Source organism: Micromesistius poutassou (genome assembly GCF_964030765.1).
Source record: "Micromesistius poutassou genome assembly, chromosome: 2".
In the NCBI taxonomy this organism is placed as follows: domain Eukaryota; kingdom Metazoa; phylum Chordata; class Actinopteri; order Gadiformes; family Gadidae; genus Micromesistius; species Micromesistius poutassou.
In genome coordinates this window covers 12,980,538-12,999,351 of record NC_140272.1, presented here as the reverse complement: position 1 = coordinate 12,999,351, position 18,814 = coordinate 12,980,538, and the positions used below count along the sequence as shown (strand labels likewise).

Genomic DNA, 18,814 nt, shown 5'->3' with positions numbered 1-18,814 from the left:
GTCAACACCCACTCCCACCAGAAGGTGGTAGTCATGAAGTATATTCCCTAAACCCTTCCTCTCTCTACTCGTTGACTCAACATCCACCGGAAGCAGCCGTTCAATGTTTTCCGTAGTCATTGTTGGTTAGCTTGCACATTTGACTATCCGACACATTACAACCTGAACAACATTAACACGTTGCTGGATTTCTTGTACAAATCTCAAAATGCCTTTGGAGAATCTGGAAGAAGAGGGTCTGCCCAAGAACCCCGATCTGAGGATTGCCCAGCTGAAGTTTCTGCTCACAATGGAGGGGCACCGACAGGACGCCAAAGTGAAGACGGAGCTCATGGACGCGATTAAGGCTAACAGTGAGTTGTCATTTATTTGTATGAATCAATAAATCCACAATATTGTAAAAAGTACCGGATTCATAACCAGTTCCACACTTTCCTCAGTGGACCTTCATGTTGGTTAAAAAAATACAGTCCCACTGTAACGTAGAGCTAGCGTTAGTTGGTCAAACTTGGTGTGTAAATGTGTCAACCACGGAGCTCCCTTCAAGGTACATCAGGAACAATCAAGAAACCGCTCTTCTGCGCTACCACTCACGTTTTAGTTTCAGGGAATGTCCTGCGTAATTAATAATGTACTTTCCTCAAACAACCTTTTTTTTATTTTATTGAACACATTTACAGCGCACAGCAATAAGTCATGAGTCATTTTAGGTTCAACTGGAATTGTGATTTTACAACATGTAACTGAGTATGTGATGTGTTGTAGACATGGCTCCATACTACGAGGGCCTCTGCAAGGAACTCAAGTGGCAGCAAGACGCCGACCTTCTGAGTAAAATGAAGAAAGCCAACGAGGACGAGCTCAAACGCCTGGATGACGTCCTCGAAGATGCAGAGAATAACTTGGGAGAAAGTGAGATCCGTGATGCAATGATGGCCAGAGCCGAATATCTCATCAGAATTGGGGACAAGGTAAGATCAATGTCTCTCTTTAAAGATGTGCACAGAAAGAACTAGTCCCGGAGTCAACTGAAATGTATGCATCATTTGAGATTGACTACTCGGTTAGATTACATAGTACAGTATTTGTTTGATACAATGTTTGATACAAAGATCTGATCATCCATATGTCTCGTCCTTTAGTCATAATTGAGTTAATATATCAACGGTCAAGTGCATTAACACCATTACCTCTTTACGGACTTGTCTCCCCTGTGCTTCCACAGGAGGGAGCCCTGACTGCCTTCAGGAAGACCTACGATAAGACAGTGGCACTGGGTCACAGACTAGACATCGTCTTCTACCTCCTGAGGATCGGCCTGTTTTACATGGACAGTGACCTCATCACACGCAACTCGGAGAAAGCCAAAAGGTAGTGAACACACTGAGCACAGAATCCACTTCCACAACACACCATTTGTAATGTCCAACATTTATGTTTAGTCCATTCTTCGGTGTCGAAGCCTGCTCATGGAGTCCAAGGCGTACTGCTTCTCATGTTCCTTCACTCACCGTGTGATTGTTCAGTCTGATCGAGGAAGGTGGAGACTGGGATCGCAGGAATCGTCTCAAGGTGTACCAGGGCCTGTACTGCGTGGCCATCCGAGACTTCAAGCAGGCTGCTGAGCTCTTCCTGGACACGGTGTCTACCTTCACCTCCTACGAGCTCATGGACTACAAGACCTTCGTCACATACACGGTCTACGTTTGCATGATCGCCCTGAAGAGGCCCGACCTGCGGGAAAAGGTAGGAAGCGCAACCCCCGGCACGTGCATGAAGGTAGCGGATCCAAAATGGCAACTGTAGTTGAGAAACTAAAATTTAATGCACTTTTTTTTGTCCCTAAATCTTTTGTTTGATTAATCAGTTTTTAAGTAGACTTCTGTAAATGTGAAAATGGGCATTTTTGAAATAGTCAAAGCCCAGACCAATAGACATGAACATACAGACTTATCCCCCAATATTGTATTAAGCGGTTGTCTCTTAATGGGATTTGTCCTTCTCATGCATCACTAGGTGATAAAGGGAGCAGAGATCCTGGAGGTTCTCCACGGCCTTCCACCCATTCGCCAATACCTGTTCTCCCTCTACGAGTGCCGCTACTCTGTCTTCTTCCAGTCTCTGGGTAAACCTCTGGTTTTTATTTTATTTTGATTTATCCAAGATTGCCAGCTAAGATACGGGTCATGAGTTGCCGTGTACAATATACTATTTCTGAATATTTTGGCCAAATGCTTCAATCTAGATATATATCTATAGATAGATATACAATTTTCCTGGCTTTTGCATTAAAAGATAACTCAAATTGACTATGGCATGTTATCTAAAGATGGCCATAGCGGCATGTTGCTAATCGCATGACCCTCCCCACAGCTACGGTGGAACAGGAGATGAAGAAGGACTGGCTGTTTGCCCCCCATTACCGCTACTATGTGAGGGAGATGAGGATCCAGGCCTACAGCCAGCTGCTAGAGTCCTACCGCTCCCTGACCCTGGGCTACATGGCAGAGGCCTTCGGCGTCAGCAACGAGTTCATAGACCAGTGAGCCCCACATTACTTTACATTTAGCCGATGCTTCTATCAGCCCAACTTTAAGTGCTTTTCCATTCTTTTTTTTATTCACTGTTTGGGACCCAAGGCAATCCCCATAGCATTGCCCCTCCAGTTCACCATAGATTCCTTTACTCTCCTTCTTCCCCACAGGGAACTCTCTAGGTTCATTGCTGCCGGCCGCCTTCACTGCAAAATTGACAAAGTAAATGAGATAGTGGAAACCAACAGGTACAAATTCACTTTCGTACACATCCAACCCAAAGAACAGCGAATCCTTGACTTTTTTTTTTTTTAGGCCTGTCTTATGAACCTTCTCTACTTGTTCACAGGCCTGACAGTAAGAACTGGCAGTACCAGGAGACCATCAAGAAGGGGGACCTGCTGCTCAACAGAGTCCAGAAGCTGTCCAGAGTCATCAACATGTAACGCTGGCGCACGTGCCTTATTTTGTCTGCATCGCAAATGACACCCATGTCCATTTTGTGTAACTTGTTTTCGACCCAAACTTTGGAAAAAGGTGATCCTTATGTATATAATAAAATGTTTTCTCAACCCCGTTTAATGAATCTGTTGGCATTCACTGGAGAAATCAGCCGGAGACAGGATTTTCATATAAATAGCAGTATAAATTATTTTATTTACAGAAACTTGTTACAAAACAAATAGACTATACAATCTTATTTAAATATTAAGTAATTCTAGCCTATCATTTTGTTCATGAATTACATAGCAGCCAATACATAAAAGTCCAGCTGATCAAATTGATTTTGATAAAGTATACAAAAAACCCACGCTTTTACAAATGAATGGAGACATTTTCCTTCCAAAAGTAAGCCGTATCCTCACTTTCACATTCCAAGTCTATGGTGTGATGTTATAAAAAAAAACTAAAACCTCATTGCCGTTTCCATATACTGGAAACAATACGTGATTGAACGCTCCACATAATCCTTACAAACTAGAGTGGCTCAAAGGGACTCATGTGAAGAGTTCTCTGGAAAAGTTTGATAATTCAAAAGTTGTTGAGTGTTTTTGTACAGGGCGACTGACAAACTGTTTGATCATGTTTAGGGTTCAATAGGCAGATATTTTTTATAAGCGAGCTCCTAAACACTGAACATTCAAGTAAGATACATTTAACCCCAAATAAATACTGTCCTTTTAAACAGTCAGGGTGAGACAAATTCAGGCACTTTCTCATTTCAATATCTTTTAAAAAGCTGCAAACAATGTCCTTTAAAAGCTGTGATTCAAATGACTTGTTTGGCAACAACGACGCAAGCATTTTTTTTTCATAGTGTTGTCCTGCCTTGAAATCATGATTGCTTTAAGGACTACTACACCGATTTTTCAACCTACAGTATCATTAAAATGTCGGTACAATATGACACTGCCCAATGGTTAATATCCTCCATGTTGCCAGCGCCCAGATCTTTGCTGGCAAATAGGCAACATGGAGGAAAGTTAACCGTTGTCAATTTGCATACACTAGCCACATTCGAATGATACAAAGCCAGTCAAATCATCAGGGATTCAAATCGTGAAATGAGGTTTAAGGTCTTCAGTCTTAAAAACTGATTTTTTTTTTTAAAAGGGTTAGCAAAATTGGTCAGAGTCGCAGGCCCGCAGGGCGTTTAAGAATCACAGGCTTATTGTGCCACAAGTCTGACTTTCTTTCCTTTTGTTACGTTGATTCATAGGCAACATCTAAAAAGAAACAGAACCCCTACAGCTAAAAGCACATGTGAATGAGACCTTGAACAATAATAAAGGTTTCCTGGTCATACAGACACATGCTACAGTGGCCACACTTCACCCGTTGTCCCTTGAGAGGATAACCCCAGTACATGATTCATGAGATGCTTCGGCTTTGTAGGCGTATTGCATTTTGGCAGTGAACCACTTCGAATGAGCAAGTCCTCATCAACTTTATTCTTGCTTACTCAATAAATAAGGGCTTTCCGTTGTAGCAAAAAATCATCCGCGTGTACGAAAAATGACAAATATTGTGCAAAAATACATATTTCAATATGTACAATTTGTTAACAAAATATGTATTCTCAAATAGGGATACTTCAATACTTGTTTTGATACATCGGCTATGAAACAAAAGCTAGGTAAAGATTGAAAAAGAAAATTGTTTCTTCTGCTCACAATGCTATCTGACATCAGTGGACGACGGATGAAACCAGCTTTATCCGACCGTTTCAACACCACCACCCCCCCCCCCCCCCCCCCCTTGAAGCCATCTCAATGAATCCCCCTTCCCTCCACAGCCTTGTTTTAACACTGCCAACACGTTGCATCCTGTCACGAATGGGGAATATCGACATATTTTGGCTCTGTGTCGACGAGCCTATTTAAAGCCTGGCTGGAGAACGGTCCAGTTTCCAACACCATCATAAAGAAGGACAGATCAGTAGCCAAACGATTAGTGGTTACAAAGGTGGACAATCTTGCCACGGTGTGTGGCTGGGTAGTGAACACCGGTATGGCTTTTAGAATAGTGTCATTTTTAGAAGCCTTGATACAATCGGTTCCTCAAATAAATGCTTTTTTCTAGAAATAATGTTCTACATGTTTTGGAAGTTTGAAGTTGAGGAGGCTACAGTATAAAGTTCTACAGACCTGCTGGCAGTTTCCAGAGTGGGCTGCCGTTGCTCTTTAAACCAAAGGCTAACGTAATTGAACTCTACATCAGGGTTATAATATAGGCCCCAGGACCACTGATGGCTCCATTTTGAGACATCAAAAAGACATCAAATAATTCCCGGTTTAGTTTTCCTTTCCTGCAAAGCCAACAACTAATGAGAGCGACTCATGGTGTATTTTAGTCAATGAGAGCAGATTGGGTTTGACCGTGTTTGCCTGCAGCCAGAGGTCTCAATTACAATACATAAATTGTTTGATTAAATATGAATTCCTTTCAGGCTGACTTTTCCCCAATTGATCTTTTGAACCGTACCTCACGTCTTTTGTTGATAAATCGAATTGACCAGGCTCCAGACTGGGCCCGCCGGCACCAAGGACAAGTGGTAGTGTTATTGATGATCAGTGAAGAAGTGAGTCGACACTGTGCTCGGCCGAGTGTGACCGTAACAGGAACACGAGCCGACACGGCCATTCCTTTGTACTCATGTCTGTTGCTACAGGGGCTTCTACCAAATCACAACCACATTCAGTGGTTAATAACCAAAATAAAGTTTGGCAACCATGTCCAAACCCCTCCCTATATACATACATATATAAATCATCCATCTACTGGGAACAGCGTGTTCACATTTGAGGAAGCCACTGATTTGGTAGTTGGGTTTCCCACACAGACCACTACCACAAGGTTGTCCACCTTTTGAGAAACAAAAACAAAACTAAAAAGGGAGAAGGGGGTACCAATGCAAACTGATATTGTTGGGAAGATGCGCTGCCTGTGAAGCAACTACATTTAGTGCTATTCAGAGCTGGAGAAAGGTTGTTGCCGCGATTCTGCTCCTATTCCAGCCATTAACAGACCAAATAACAGAGTCCTTGAATCCAACCTTTACCCCTGATAGAGAATACATTTGAATGGGCACATCAGGTGTCCTTCTTTGACATTTGCATGCAAAATTATCTGTCTTTGTCACACACCTACAAAGACTCTTTGTAGATCTGTGTAAAAGAAAATAAAAGAAAAGTAAGAAAACATGAAACCAGGTCACACTTGCATAATTATTTTTTGAATAACAAAAAGAGTCGACTCAAACCGCCCCTACCATCTCGCCCGTGGCTAAACTCTGCGTAACGTCAAAGTGACTCGAGATGTCCCCCAGAACAGAAACAGAAAACGTCAAAGGGATTCTGGGCCGGTGTTCCAGAGCGTAGCCACCCTCTCCGCGGGGCCCCTGCTCCCTCTCCTTCGAAGGCTTCTGAGATCAGGCGATGTGGGTGTTTAATAGTCGGATATTTCCAGTAAAATATCTGACCAGCGTAAAAACAGTCACTAAACAGTCAAAAGTGTGCGCACACCCCCACACATTCACACAGGCGCACGCGTTCACACTTTAAATACGGAAGCAATTCGGCCCCGCCAGCTCCACTGCGGCCCCCGGCCCTGCGCCTTCACAGCGCGCCCGTCCGCCGGCGGCCCCCTAACCTGAAGTCCAACTGGGGGGGCCACTGAACAGAGGCCCAGAGGAGCCCGCCGCCACTGCCACTGCTGCTCCCCGGAGCGGAAGACCTTCTCGGGTCACTGAGACAACACTGAAATTGCTGGCAGGAGGAGACCTCGCCTTCCTCCTCCTCCTCCTCCTCTCCTCCCCTCCCTCGTTTCTTTCCCACCCCCTTGCCCTCCCCCCTCCCCAACGCACATGGCTTTGGGAGAACTGGTGTGTTCACTAAATGGCCGTGCCAATGTTGAGGTTTACGTTAACGTCACCGGTCTCTCCGTCATCTCCACCCTGAGGATTGTGGGAAGCTGAAAGTAGAAGTATGAGACTCGTGGGGGGGGGGGGGGAGGTTGTTTGGGTTCCGCTTGTTTACTTGTCTTTTAGAAGGCCTTGTGCAGTCTGAAGCCGAGCACCGACGGCTCTGGACTCCGCCCCCTCCGCCTGCCGGTTCCATACATAGAACCCGGGCACCGCTGTCAGGGGCGAGCCTTCGGCTGAGGAAGAGGAGGAGGAAGGAGATGGGGAAAGGGTTAAAAGACATACTTTCCCAGTTTTGATCCTCAGATATTGTTAATCAGGATTTGACCCATTATCACATGAGGCCATATATAATGTACGCTATTCCTAAACATTCAGAATGCAAGATGCTAGAGTAGGAGCCAATACTGTAGCTCAGCTGCCAAGGGAGAAATCCTGAGGAGCGCTGATGAAGATATAGTTGCCGCCATAAACGTATGATTGTCTTCAAATGTAATTGGGCCATAAAGCAATTCAGAAATGCATATTGTTTGACACAACTGCAATATTGAAAAACTGAATGGGCCAATAAAGGACATAAAAACATTCCAACAATTCCTTTCGGTGCGAGCCCCGGTGTGCCCTAGGACCATTCATCTGTAAACGAGCTAGAGCTGCAGGAGGAACGCTGGCAGTCTGGTGCTGGTGCAGCAGAGGAACCCACCTGATGGAGGTGAGAGTTGTTGGGCAGCCCCGGGCCGCCCGCCACGCTGCGCCCGTGCTTCCCGTGGATGTTGTTAATGGAGGGCGACTTGGCCACCTTGGGTCTGCCCGGGCCTCCACCCGCTCCACCTCCGGGAACGCCCAGGCCTCCGACCCCGCCTCCACCCCCACCCCCACCCCCACCGCCCCCGCTGGAGGCCGGGGAGCTCTTGCGCTTCTTGCCGTCCAGGCGGCCGTCGGACGCGTGGTGGCCGAAGCCGGCGTGGTGCTCCGAGGAGGACTGGTGGTGGTGGTTGTGGTGGTGGTGGTGGTGGTGGTGGTGGACGAAGGGCCCCAGCGACAGCGTGGAGTCGCTGCTGTTCATCACCACGCTCATGCGCTTGATGGACTCGGCGGGGCTGCCCGACGGCGGGCCCCGCGGCGAGGGCCCCGAGGAGGAGCCGCCCGCCGGCCCCCCGCTGGGCTCCGCCTTCAGGCTGAGGGAGTTGGTGCGCACCGTGGGGCCACAGTTCAGGCCCATGCTGTGGACGCCGCTGTGCGACGCCGAGGAGGAGAGCGCCAACGAGCCGTGGTGGTAGGTGCTACCTGAGCTGCCCTGGGCGTTGGCACAGTTTTTCTTGAAGGAGGCGGAGGTGGTGGTGGAGGAGGAGGACGAGGAGGAGGAGTAGTTGGCGTTCGACGAGGGGGAGTCGGAGGAGGGGCCGTGGGACGAGGCCAGGAAGGAGCTGTTCTTCCGTTTCTTCCCCGAGCTGAAGCTAGCGTTGCTACTGGTGCTGTTGACGCCCCCGCCCCCGCCCGCCGCCCCGCTCAGGGAGCTGGGCGTGACCGGTGTGGAGGAGGAGGAGGAGGAGGAGCCTGACGAGCTCTCCCGGGGCCTGAAGGATGCCGCCTTGCCCGCGCCGCCGTTGCCGCCGCCGCCGGAGGAAGAGGAGGAGCGGGACTTGAACGCCCGGCCTGAGACGGGGGGAGGCGCCAGGGGGGAGGAGGAGTGGGCTGAAGGCATCTGCGGCAACGAAGACACTTGTCGGGCCTGCGTGGTGCCGTAGGCCGGGTGCTCGGCCCCGCCCTGTGGCGAGGCGCGGGCGCTGGGCGCCGTGCCGTAGGAGAGCGCCGAGCGGCCCTCGTACGACTGGCCGTAGGGCGGCTGCGTGCCGGAGGGGCTCAGGAAGCCCGAGGAGGAGGAGGAAGTGCTACCGTGGGAGTTTGTGCTTGTCCTGTGGGCGGGTGTGACGGAGGACGAGGAAGAGGAGTTCTCCAAGGCCATTGGGATTTTCCTGGAACAAATCAGGGAGCCGCGTCAAACACCAGGACTGTCACAAACAACTGCAGATGAAGCAAAACAACTGCAATGGGAGACGTCACAACCTTGTTTCCCGTTTTGTAACCGAGATATTCTACTGAAGAGAAACTGATTTGAGCGAGGGGATGAAGCATTCTGCAGGGGATTTTGAAGCTTTTTGATTTTGAAGCGTGCACGTCTGCCTTCACAGACACTTAACCGTTAACTCCTCCTGGCCGATTATGTGTTTGCCGTTCATAGCCAATTAAGCAACATGATTGGTTGAAACACCCCATCCCATTTACCAAGATTTCAGCTAGTTGGCCATCAGATTCTAGATATTAAGACTGATTTGTGGGAATAATAATACAGATGAAATATCCGTTCCAAAGAAAATGTCAGGGTCTGAGTTGTAGACATGCAGCCGGACATCGTCTGACCAATTTGAAAATGCGTATTAGTCTAAAACCTCTCTGATTATTTAGATTTGCAAGAGGGGTAGTCAATGGCTGCAGAGCAAAATGCCTCTGGATGATATGCACAGCAGTGCAACACATAGTGCTGAGTGACAGTTGGTAAATAACATTTCTATCAACAAAAGCCAGTGCAGTAGATTGTTATTCTTTCAGAGAAGATATACCGTCCACTCTGTTTATTACTGTCACGATAGTGGATTTAACAGATGTTGAAAATGCCTTAACATGCTCCTCCCAATCATCCTGTGATTGACACGACCCGGGCCAGGGTGGCTGTAAATCTGTCTGAACGGGAAGGGGGCCAGACGATCTGCCAGAGCAAATAAAACGCGAGCTCGCAGATTCGTCTGGTTCCCAGACTAGTGTACATGCCCAGTATGCAACACTGAATTCGCAGACAGGGATCCATCCCTGAACACTCGTGTGAAAGTCAACACAGTGTACTTACCTCAGATGTGGGAGAACACCTTGAACTAAAAGAGATTTGCTGCAGGGGAAATGTTACACGGCCCACGCTCCGGTCAAATAGACTTACTTCCACATTTGAGAGTTGACATGCCTGTCCATCATGGCAGTCAACGCACACCGCATGCGGTCCCAGCGCCGGTCGAACGTGTGGGAGCCTCTGCCAAACAGCCGACTTCCAAAAGTACAATACTGGGAACGGAGAAAGCCGGTCAGTTCAGAGACTACTATACCTTACATTCTTCAGACAACTTTGTACATAAACTGTTTGGATTCACATATCTACAGCAGAGAATGATCAGAACCACACAGCACTCATTTTCCCACAGCCAAGAAAGAACATAAACTGAAAGTGCTGCGATCAAAAGGGAGCAGACGTATAGTGCTGAACGGAGGCCGGGTGTGTGGACTTACAGCCGCCGGTCGAGGGTGGGAACCTGAATAGTGACAGTCCAGTCGGTCTGCATTCTCCTCGCCGACCTCGTTCTCGCCCTCGTCGCTGGAGGGGCGGGACACGCCGTCCGGGGCACTTGGCGGCTGGTGGGGGGCGTCGTGGACCACCGCGGGCTCCCCGGGGGGGACCCCGGCTCCATGGCTACTGTTCAGTCTGAAAAGGTTTGTTAGAGGTAATATGAAATTAACATTTTAAATGAGTAGATGAACATGAAAATTGGGGTTTTGTATGTACCGATTTTTTGATAGCACTTTTGTGCTATAATGTTGCAGCAGGCAAACAAAAAAATTATATATATATATATATATAAATAAACAAATAAATATATACACTTTTTTTTGTAAATTTTGATTAACTTAATTATTTTTCCTACCCCTACTAACTATTGTGGTTACTGAATCTTTTAGTATCAATAACATTATTTTATAGATATGATTTTGATACATGTCCGGTGCTCCTTACAACATGGCGGGTGCCATAACGTTTGTCTGGTGCTCCTATCTCTTCAAGTTGGAAGCCCCAGGGCTACCAAGCAAGACACTGAATGTGGAGCCCCGTGTTCAACTATGAACCCCGGAGGGGACCTGAGCCACGTACCGGGGGACACCAGAGTTGTAGGGTCGGGGCTTGGCAGGAGACTTGGTGGTGACCTCGGCGGCGGCGGGGCCGTTGCCGTGGACCGCCTGGTGGGGGTCGTGGCTGGTGGCGGCGGGGAGGCGTGAGGAGGGGTGGGGTTCCCTGAGAGGGGGAGTCTGCTGGGAGTGAGGGTGGTGGAGCTCCCTCTCCCGGTCCCTGGCCCTGTTCTTGTGCTCCGCCAGCAGCGTGTCGAAGCGTTTCCTGCGCCCGGTCACCGCTCGCCGCTGGCTTAAGGAATGTGTCTGGATGGGGGGGGGGTCACAATGCAGGTGGTCACACCTGAGGTCCCTGTGACATGTGCCCCCCCCCCCCCCCCCCAATCGCTCTCACTCCAATAGATTTCATTAGTGTTTCTTTTCTAACTACTTGGGAGCAAAATGTTAGTCAGTAATTGAAGGATGAATTTCATAAGAACAAAAATGTGTATGTGTTGACCCTGAAGTACCTTGAAAAACCTCAGCTTTGTAGGTTAATTTACAACCTTAAAGTTTGGCGTAAATACTAGACAAAATGATCACTCTTATGTATGCAGGAATTGTATGCCGAAGGAGGTTAATGTAACAGTTCCATCAATGACAATGCAAGGAGCCTTTACAGGGGAGTAAAGAAGAACAAAAGAAGCATCCCAGTACCTTGCATGTAAGTGACCTTGTGCATGGTTTCCGGGCAGTCATGTCCACGACACCACAATGAATATCTGGATTGAATTCTCGGTCTGAAAGGTTGATGAGAAGAGAAACAAAAGAAACCATAAATTCTACGTCAACAACTCTATTAGAAATGAGTAAAAAGGAAATTATCCAAATTTTAAATAGATGTTATGTATTGAATAAAACCATATTATTTTAGGCACTCAATTGTGGACATATATTTCTGTAAAAGTTATCATTAATTTGATTCATTAACAATCATTTAATTCACATAAAAAGGTTTTAATCTGGGATCCAGGCTCCATTAGATCCCCATGGGTTAGGTATCTCAAAATCAAAAAAGGTCCTTGAAGTTTAGTCATGAGACCATAATTTCAAAAGCACAAATAGAAAAATAAGTAAAAAATGACTGCTATCCCAACTATCCCCAATCCCTCCTGTTCGCCATCTATCTCCCTCCATCTCATTTATGCATTTCAATCAAATGCATAAATATACAGCCCTATAAAAGTAAGAGTTGAGTTATCTGTGCAAGTAGCCACATATGGGGCTTTGAATCTTGTCTAATGCCCACTGATAATATTCAGCTTAATCACACTCTCCTTTTCTGCATGTTAAAAAATGTATAATAAAATGTTACAGCCGATAAAAGTTTGTACAACCCAAGATATTCCATCCATAAACGAATGATGGTGTTGAGTTAGAACGGAATTGTTTTGTTGTGTCCGCCAGACAGTTAAATTGAGTTTGACCATTTCTGACAATGTGTATTTTACCTATTTGTACTCATTGCATAGGCTACTGTGGCTATACCGTGTACCTTTGATATTTCCACGTATTTAATGTTTTATCAGACGATGGGAATGCAATCGCAATCAGTTATTTGCAGATTGAAAGACAAACACATTGATGTCTCGAGTGGCACCGTGAAATCGCTTTGGCACCCGCCAAATAATATTCAATGTAGAGAAAACCCTGATAAGCTTTAAAACTCAACCAAAGGAACTGCGCTTCCCCCTCTTCATGTAACTTGGTTACTCAGTGATTGCTATGGAATGGAAGCAGCTCTCAATGACAGGCTTCCATTCCTTATTAACTTAAAATCTATCCTATGCAGTGATATTTTGCAATATGCACAACAAGGCACAAACATAGCCATCAAAGCCCTGTGCACTATGAAAATATACCTCTACATTAGGCCTTTAAAAACACAACATTCACACATAACGCTGATGTATGTGCAGAAGACACCGACCTGACAATCTCTTGTACAGGTGTCGTCTGCTACTGGCACTGCTGCTCTCCTGCTTCTTCTCCGACAGGACAGACGTGTGGCCCTTGCCGTTCGGGATCTGCCCGGGGGCCAGCAAGGGGGGCTTTGGTATGGAGGGCGAGTTAAGGCCTGGCTTGAGGGCCGATGACGAGGAGGAGGATGAGGAGGTGACTGTTGCGGTATTGGAGCTCACAGTGGTGCCAGAGGAGGAGGTGGTGGTGGAGGCGGTGGCCATGGCAGAGGGGGCCTGGGCTAGCTTGGCCGATGGGTCCACCTTGACGGCTGCAGTAAGTCTAGATGAGATGGAGGGAGGAAAACCAGGAAAGAGCCAGGGAGATGTCAGAGGGATGCATTAACCAGCAAAAGGCGGATACATAATGGTGGGGTATGAGCAGAATCAATGGTCTGAAAAATTGGTACGGTCTTGTAAATATCAACCATCATTTTAAACTGACACTGGGCTCCTTTTGATGGAGTATCTTTATGTACGTAATCAGTAGGAAGTAATTCCTATAAAATATAGGAAATAGAGAAGTGAGGAATTATCTAGAATGAATAATTCCAATGAGTTAGTAAATGAGTACATGTCACATGCACTGTTAAGACCATGTTATCTATAGTATTCATTTACGGGCCTCACAGTTAATTTAGCAGATGCTTTGGGCCAAAGTGACTTCCAGTTCACTATAATTCAGAAACATTTCATTAAGGAGGAGCTAGGGGATGGGATCTTACTCAAGGAATGCCTACATGTAGGCTGCGGATATTGGGGATCAAACCCAGGACTAGGGGTGGGAATCGAGAACCGGTTCCTTCTCAGAACCGGTTCCAACTAACCAATTCCATCGGAATTGTACACCTCCAACGTTATCGATTCTTCTTAACGATCCCTGCTCGATGTTTTCTGGTTTTCTCGTCGAGTGCCATGTGTTCAAAAGCTTGCGTACGAGTCAAGTGCTCTAATCAAGTGAATAATATATTCTGATTTGAAAATGGATAACGGATTTACCGGTTTCATGCATTTTAGCTGATGACACCGATAGCTCTCAGGCAGCTGGCCCCTCGACATCGGCTCAATTTACCCCTATATTTTCTTTTCTACTCTATATCCTGTCATGGTGTTGTTCAGTATGTAAAAAAAATGAAATGGTTGCTTTTGGTACAGAAGACAGTGTAGAACTCCTTTTTCTCAATGAACTACTCAGGAATCGGTAAGAGAATTGATAAGGAATTGGATCGATAGGCAGAATCGACAATGGCATCGATATTGATAAAAACGTTGAACACCCTAGCCACTACCCGATCCTATTTGGTCCCAACATTCAATAATCTTATATGGGCGTATGTGAACACATAATCCTGAAGTGAGACTTACATTTTGTCTGGCTGCAGCTCCCTGAATGGTATGAAGGGGGGTTTTCTCTTTTCTTTGGCTGGTTTAAGGAGTTTGAAGTTGGAGGAGGAGACGCTGGGGCCCACTGCAGAGGGTCGTCCCAGGATGGGAGGCGGCTTGCTGGCCAAGCTGTGTCTTCTCTCTGCAAGAGAGGGCACAACAAGAGTTGAAGCACGGTGTGAACGCGGCTGTTTGACAGGAACAAGGTGACCAGCCCTGGGGCGACAAGCCAGCATTCAGCATGTTTTCCCCGCACACCAAAGCAAGATTTGAATAATCAATTCACAGCGATGAACAAGTGACCCAACAAGTAAACAAGTGAATCAATTTGAATGGATTCACTTGTTTACATCCGCTCATAATACAACAACTGGACAAAAGCCCAAATGGCTTCAGGAGTTCCAAGGCTTGTGGTGGGGTCATGCTTCCTCAGAACATCATTATAATCCACGCAGTTCACCACACTGTTACACGTGTAACATTGAACATTTCCACATTCAAATATCTCAAAACGACTAGACCTATGTCATGGATTTGGTTGAGTTGTGTACTCACATTAAGCTAATTCTTTCCAACAATGTTCAAACCCGGAAAAAAATCTATTTTTTATACAATAACGGCCCTTTACATTTAGTGAAGTTGCATGTCAATGGCGTCATATGCCCTTTACACCCCAACTCCTGCGGAAACACCCCTCAAAAGGTAGTCCAGTAGAGTCATCTTGTATTGATATGATGGCTCATGGCAGCCACCAAGCTAATGCATTGTTTCCCACACATGGGCAGGTCATTTTAGCATGTACATATATACTTTACATTAAATTAACATGATTTCACATCGATTTCTATCGGCAATGGTGGTGAAGACAACCACTCCCATGTTCCCACGCTACTACTTTATGACGTCATCAAAATACGTATTTTGTTATTATTTGGATTACGTGTCCTCTAGCGACAGAAATGATATATTACACCATCAACATAACAAATTAAGCAGTTTTTTTTAATAAAGCTTTTAAAATAAAACGCATCAGGAGGCCAACTTGGAAATTCAAACAACTGTAAATATATCTTTCTGCCTAAGGTTAATTTCCATCATGAATCATTCATCACATACCATTTATTGCATGAAATCGTACTACAATTTAGTTTGGCGGTATGTTTCCACTCTTTTCCGGTGCTCCTTGCTGTAGGATTTAAAGCATGATGATACAGAATACCAACATCATACCCACATACAGTATGACAACAGGGAGCACTATACAATCCCCCATCAGATATCTTAACCCATTGTGTAGGTTACATACAAAACAGAGCAGAACCAACACAGGTGGAGGCTGGGTTGGTGGTGGGCGACATTCTGCTCAGCACACTTCACCATCTCAAACACAGTGTGTGTTTGAGATGGAAGGTCTTAAATTGACCTATCAGTGTGCGTGTGTGTTAGCCGTCAGATGATAGGGGGTGCATGACCAGAGGGTCCTGCAAAAACGAACTACTCCAATACACTGCAAAGTTTTAAGCTAAATTATGAGAGGGGTAGAGGCGAGGACGAAGTCTTTGAAACAGATTCAAATACCTGTCATTGTCATTTGTAAAAGGAAAAAGGAAACAGCAATGTTAAAACTAGCAGTATAATATCAAATACCAGCCACAGACCAGTCTGTCTCTGCCCTTTTTATATGGTAGCAACACGTCTCCCTTTGAATTCAGACACCACTACAAGTCCCAGGTTGGAACATGAGTGGAGTGAGGGAGTGAATGAGAAGGCAGAGAAAGAGAGACATAGCAAGACTGAGATGGAGAGAGGAAGAAGATTAAATAGCCAACAAGAAGGTCCACATGACCCCTCAGTTGAAGAACACACACACACACCAATCAAATGATACCAGAAGAGCCATAAAAGAGCCTTTTGCCACGGCATGCATATGAAGATGATCAGAATCGAAGCCCTCCACGGAGAGAACAGGTCTGGTTGTGAGAAGAGTAGCACAGTGACAAGGGCCTAGCTGCAGCACGCTGGGCTGTCAGGCTCCAGCACCGTCTCAGCAGGTGAGCTGCAGACAAGCAAGCAACTGTGATGCTACCGAAATAACGAAGGGGCCACACAGACACACACCCCTCTCGCAAGGTCGATATCAGACCATTAATCCTATCCAAATCTTTTTGTTTCAACAACCTCATTTGACACATGCAGCCCTCTGTCTACCCTTTCCTCAGCAGCAGAACACCCAACCCCAGCCTAACCCGCACGCAAGCTCACACTAAGAGGCCACACAAGGACAGTGCCACAGTGCACTGCACTAAAAAAAAACAGGAGGAGCCTCTTCGTCCAATGTCAACAAACAGTTGGTTCGGTGCTAAAGAAAAATACCTAGCTTTGAGAGGCGGAGAAAGAGTGAGAGAGAGGGACTGTGAACAGCAACAGGGGCTCTCTAGTAAAGGATACATTACAATACCAGTCTGGCTGGTTAAATATAAACCAGTCTGAAACTTCATTGTGCCGTAAGTGGCTCCTATTTTAGGAGACACCACTCGCGTACAGGCTCATACAGGCTGCACGGAGTGTCAGGGAACCCCCTGTTTCAGCTCACATTCAAACACTATAAAAAAAAAAGGTTGGGGCTGAGGGTTCTAGGAGGGTGTGGGGGCGGGGGTATCCCCATGGTTACCCCCACACCAACGTTGTGATACTTACGTAGCCTACGGTCATTGTATACAAGTGTTGTAACGATCAAATGTGCAACACCATGGCGTTATACTAAACGTGTCAGAGAAGCTTAACCCCGTCCACATCCACCGCTGCACAGACGCTGCTCCACACATCCACATGCATCTCGTCGCCAGTCTCCTGGAGATTATACTAAAAGGCCCTCAGACGCAGCGTAAAAGAACGCTACCTGCATTTGGAGCAGAGCAGAATGTTCTGCTCCAAATAGGATGGTACTCCTGTTTTCTCTTAATGAAGGGCTTATTTTAGGGACAGAGACAAAATGCCATAGATTACTATGTTGACATAACAAGGCATATTCCCATTTCAAAATAAAAATGTGTGTCTTTTAATTCCCTTGTGGCACACCAGATGTTGAAGGGGTGTATGTGTGTAGGTAGGGGTGATGTAAGGAATAAACCTCTGAGTCCCATTACTGGCAAATATTGTATGGTGGTGGTAACCAAAGTGCATCATTTTCAATAATGGCCGAGATGACAGAGTGGTTTAGTCCGCCTATAACAAAATGTCCCATGATAATTAGATATAACAGGTAGTTACTTTATTTTTTTCAAGTTATTGGTTTATTATCGACTTTAGCAGCGGAGAAATTATATTATTCTATGGTGCTTTGAGCATTTTCTTTTAGGTCGTCAAGGGAAGATGAACCAATATTAACGTCAAGAGTGTCATGACGTGGAACTGTTAAAAGGCAGAGGTATTCCTCTATTGAAAATGAATGTTATTGACCAATCAGAATTAAGTATTCAATGACGCTGTAGTGTTAAGAGCGACTGCTGCTATGTTCATCGCAGAGAGAGGAAGCAGCAGAGCTTGCAAGACTGCTCTCCCTGCTGGGAGCATCCTTGGGAGAAGAGCAAAAAAAAATAGAAACACTGAAGAGGAGACAGATGGGCATGGATGAACTCGCGGCAATCATATGGAGACCACCTCCACGGCAACCGCATCAGTGGCTGCACAGCGCGTTAGCACAGTGGGAGGGCCTCCCCAAGTGACAGAGAGAAATAAGGGGGGGGCTTTCAAACAAGTGTGTGTGTGTGTGTGTGTGTGTGTGTGTGTGTGTGTGTGTGTGTGTGTGTGTGTGTGTGTGTGTGTGTGTGTGTGTGTGTGTGTGTGTGTGTGTCAAAGCTACCTAGGACAGTGCAGCTTGCGAGATGTAGGCCGATAAAATGTTTTTTTTTTAGCACTTGCGAGATCCATCCCAACTAAAATATTTAGAAGACATTTTCTTTCTCGCTAATGAGAGTACTAATTATTATAATCACGTCCCTGCCATATGTCAGCATCATACAATACAAAAGAGGGGTGGGCTCAGGTGGCAAAATGCATGAGAAATGATTTGATGTTTGATATTTGACTTATTTTTGGCTCACTGTGCAAATTTACTGTGTAAATCCCATGTATGCAGAAAGAACAGAAGGGCCCTGGGTCTTGTCCAGGTATGCCTTCATCGTACCATTTATCTGGACTGTTTGCTGACAGGCCCACGGGGAGGCATGTGATGGTATAGCCCCCCTCATGGTTGACCTTGAGAACTGTCAGTTTGGTCATTTTTCATTGCAAAACAACTTCACTGCAAGTGAAGATAAATCATATAGTGCATAATAACTCACAGGAAAATACCATCACATATACAGGATCAACGTGCAGCCTGTTGTATTCTTCCCATACAACAGACCATTCTAACTGCAAGGATTCTCAACATCCAATACTACAGGAAGCTTTTCACTTATTTGAATTCTTCCTCCACGTCTAAATCTCAATTTCAGTATTGCAGAACACGTAGCACAGTAAGACTA

At 46.0% G+C, this 18,814-nt stretch overlaps 2 protein-coding genes across 3 annotated transcripts in view; one reads left to right on the top strand and one right to left on the bottom strand.

Moving 5' to 3' along the window:
• The first annotated feature begins 94 nt into the window (after positions 1 to 94).
• Positions 95 to 3,111, top strand: psmd6 (proteasome 26S subunit, non-ATPase 6). Its single transcript, XM_084463561.1, has 8 exons — positions 95 to 353; positions 766 to 971; positions 1,226 to 1,371; positions 1,527 to 1,746; positions 2,017 to 2,125; positions 2,374 to 2,542; positions 2,705 to 2,782; positions 2,884 to 3,111. The coding sequence occupies exons 1-8, from the start codon at positions 209 to 211 to the stop codon at positions 2,978 to 2,980; spliced, it is 1,170 nt and encodes a 389-aa protein (XP_084319687.1). The 5' UTR covers positions 95 to 208; the 3' UTR covers positions 2,981 to 3,111.
• Positions 3,112 to 3,169: 58 nt separating this feature from the next.
• Positions 3,170 to 18,814, bottom strand: part of atxn7 (ataxin 7) — a 30,859-nt gene continuing 15,214 nt past the window's right edge. For both annotated transcript variants that reach the window (XM_084463997.1, XM_084463996.1), the window contains 8 exons: positions 14,268 to 14,427; positions 12,875 to 13,185; positions 11,602 to 11,684; positions 10,931 to 11,211; positions 10,294 to 10,486; positions 9,950 to 10,071; positions 7,661 to 8,933; positions 3,170 to 7,193 (listed from right to left, as the gene is read on the bottom strand). In XM_084463997.1, the coding sequence (XP_084320123.1) occupies positions 7,176 to 7,193; positions 7,661 to 8,933; positions 9,950 to 10,071; positions 10,294 to 10,486; positions 10,931 to 11,211; positions 11,602 to 11,684; positions 12,875 to 13,185; positions 14,268 to 14,427 (2,441 nt within the window). In that variant the 3' untranslated portion in view covers positions 3,170 to 7,175. The remainder of the gene's footprint in view (positions 7,194 to 7,660; positions 8,934 to 9,949; positions 10,072 to 10,293; positions 10,487 to 10,930; positions 11,212 to 11,601; positions 11,685 to 12,874; positions 13,186 to 14,267; positions 14,428 to 18,814) is intronic.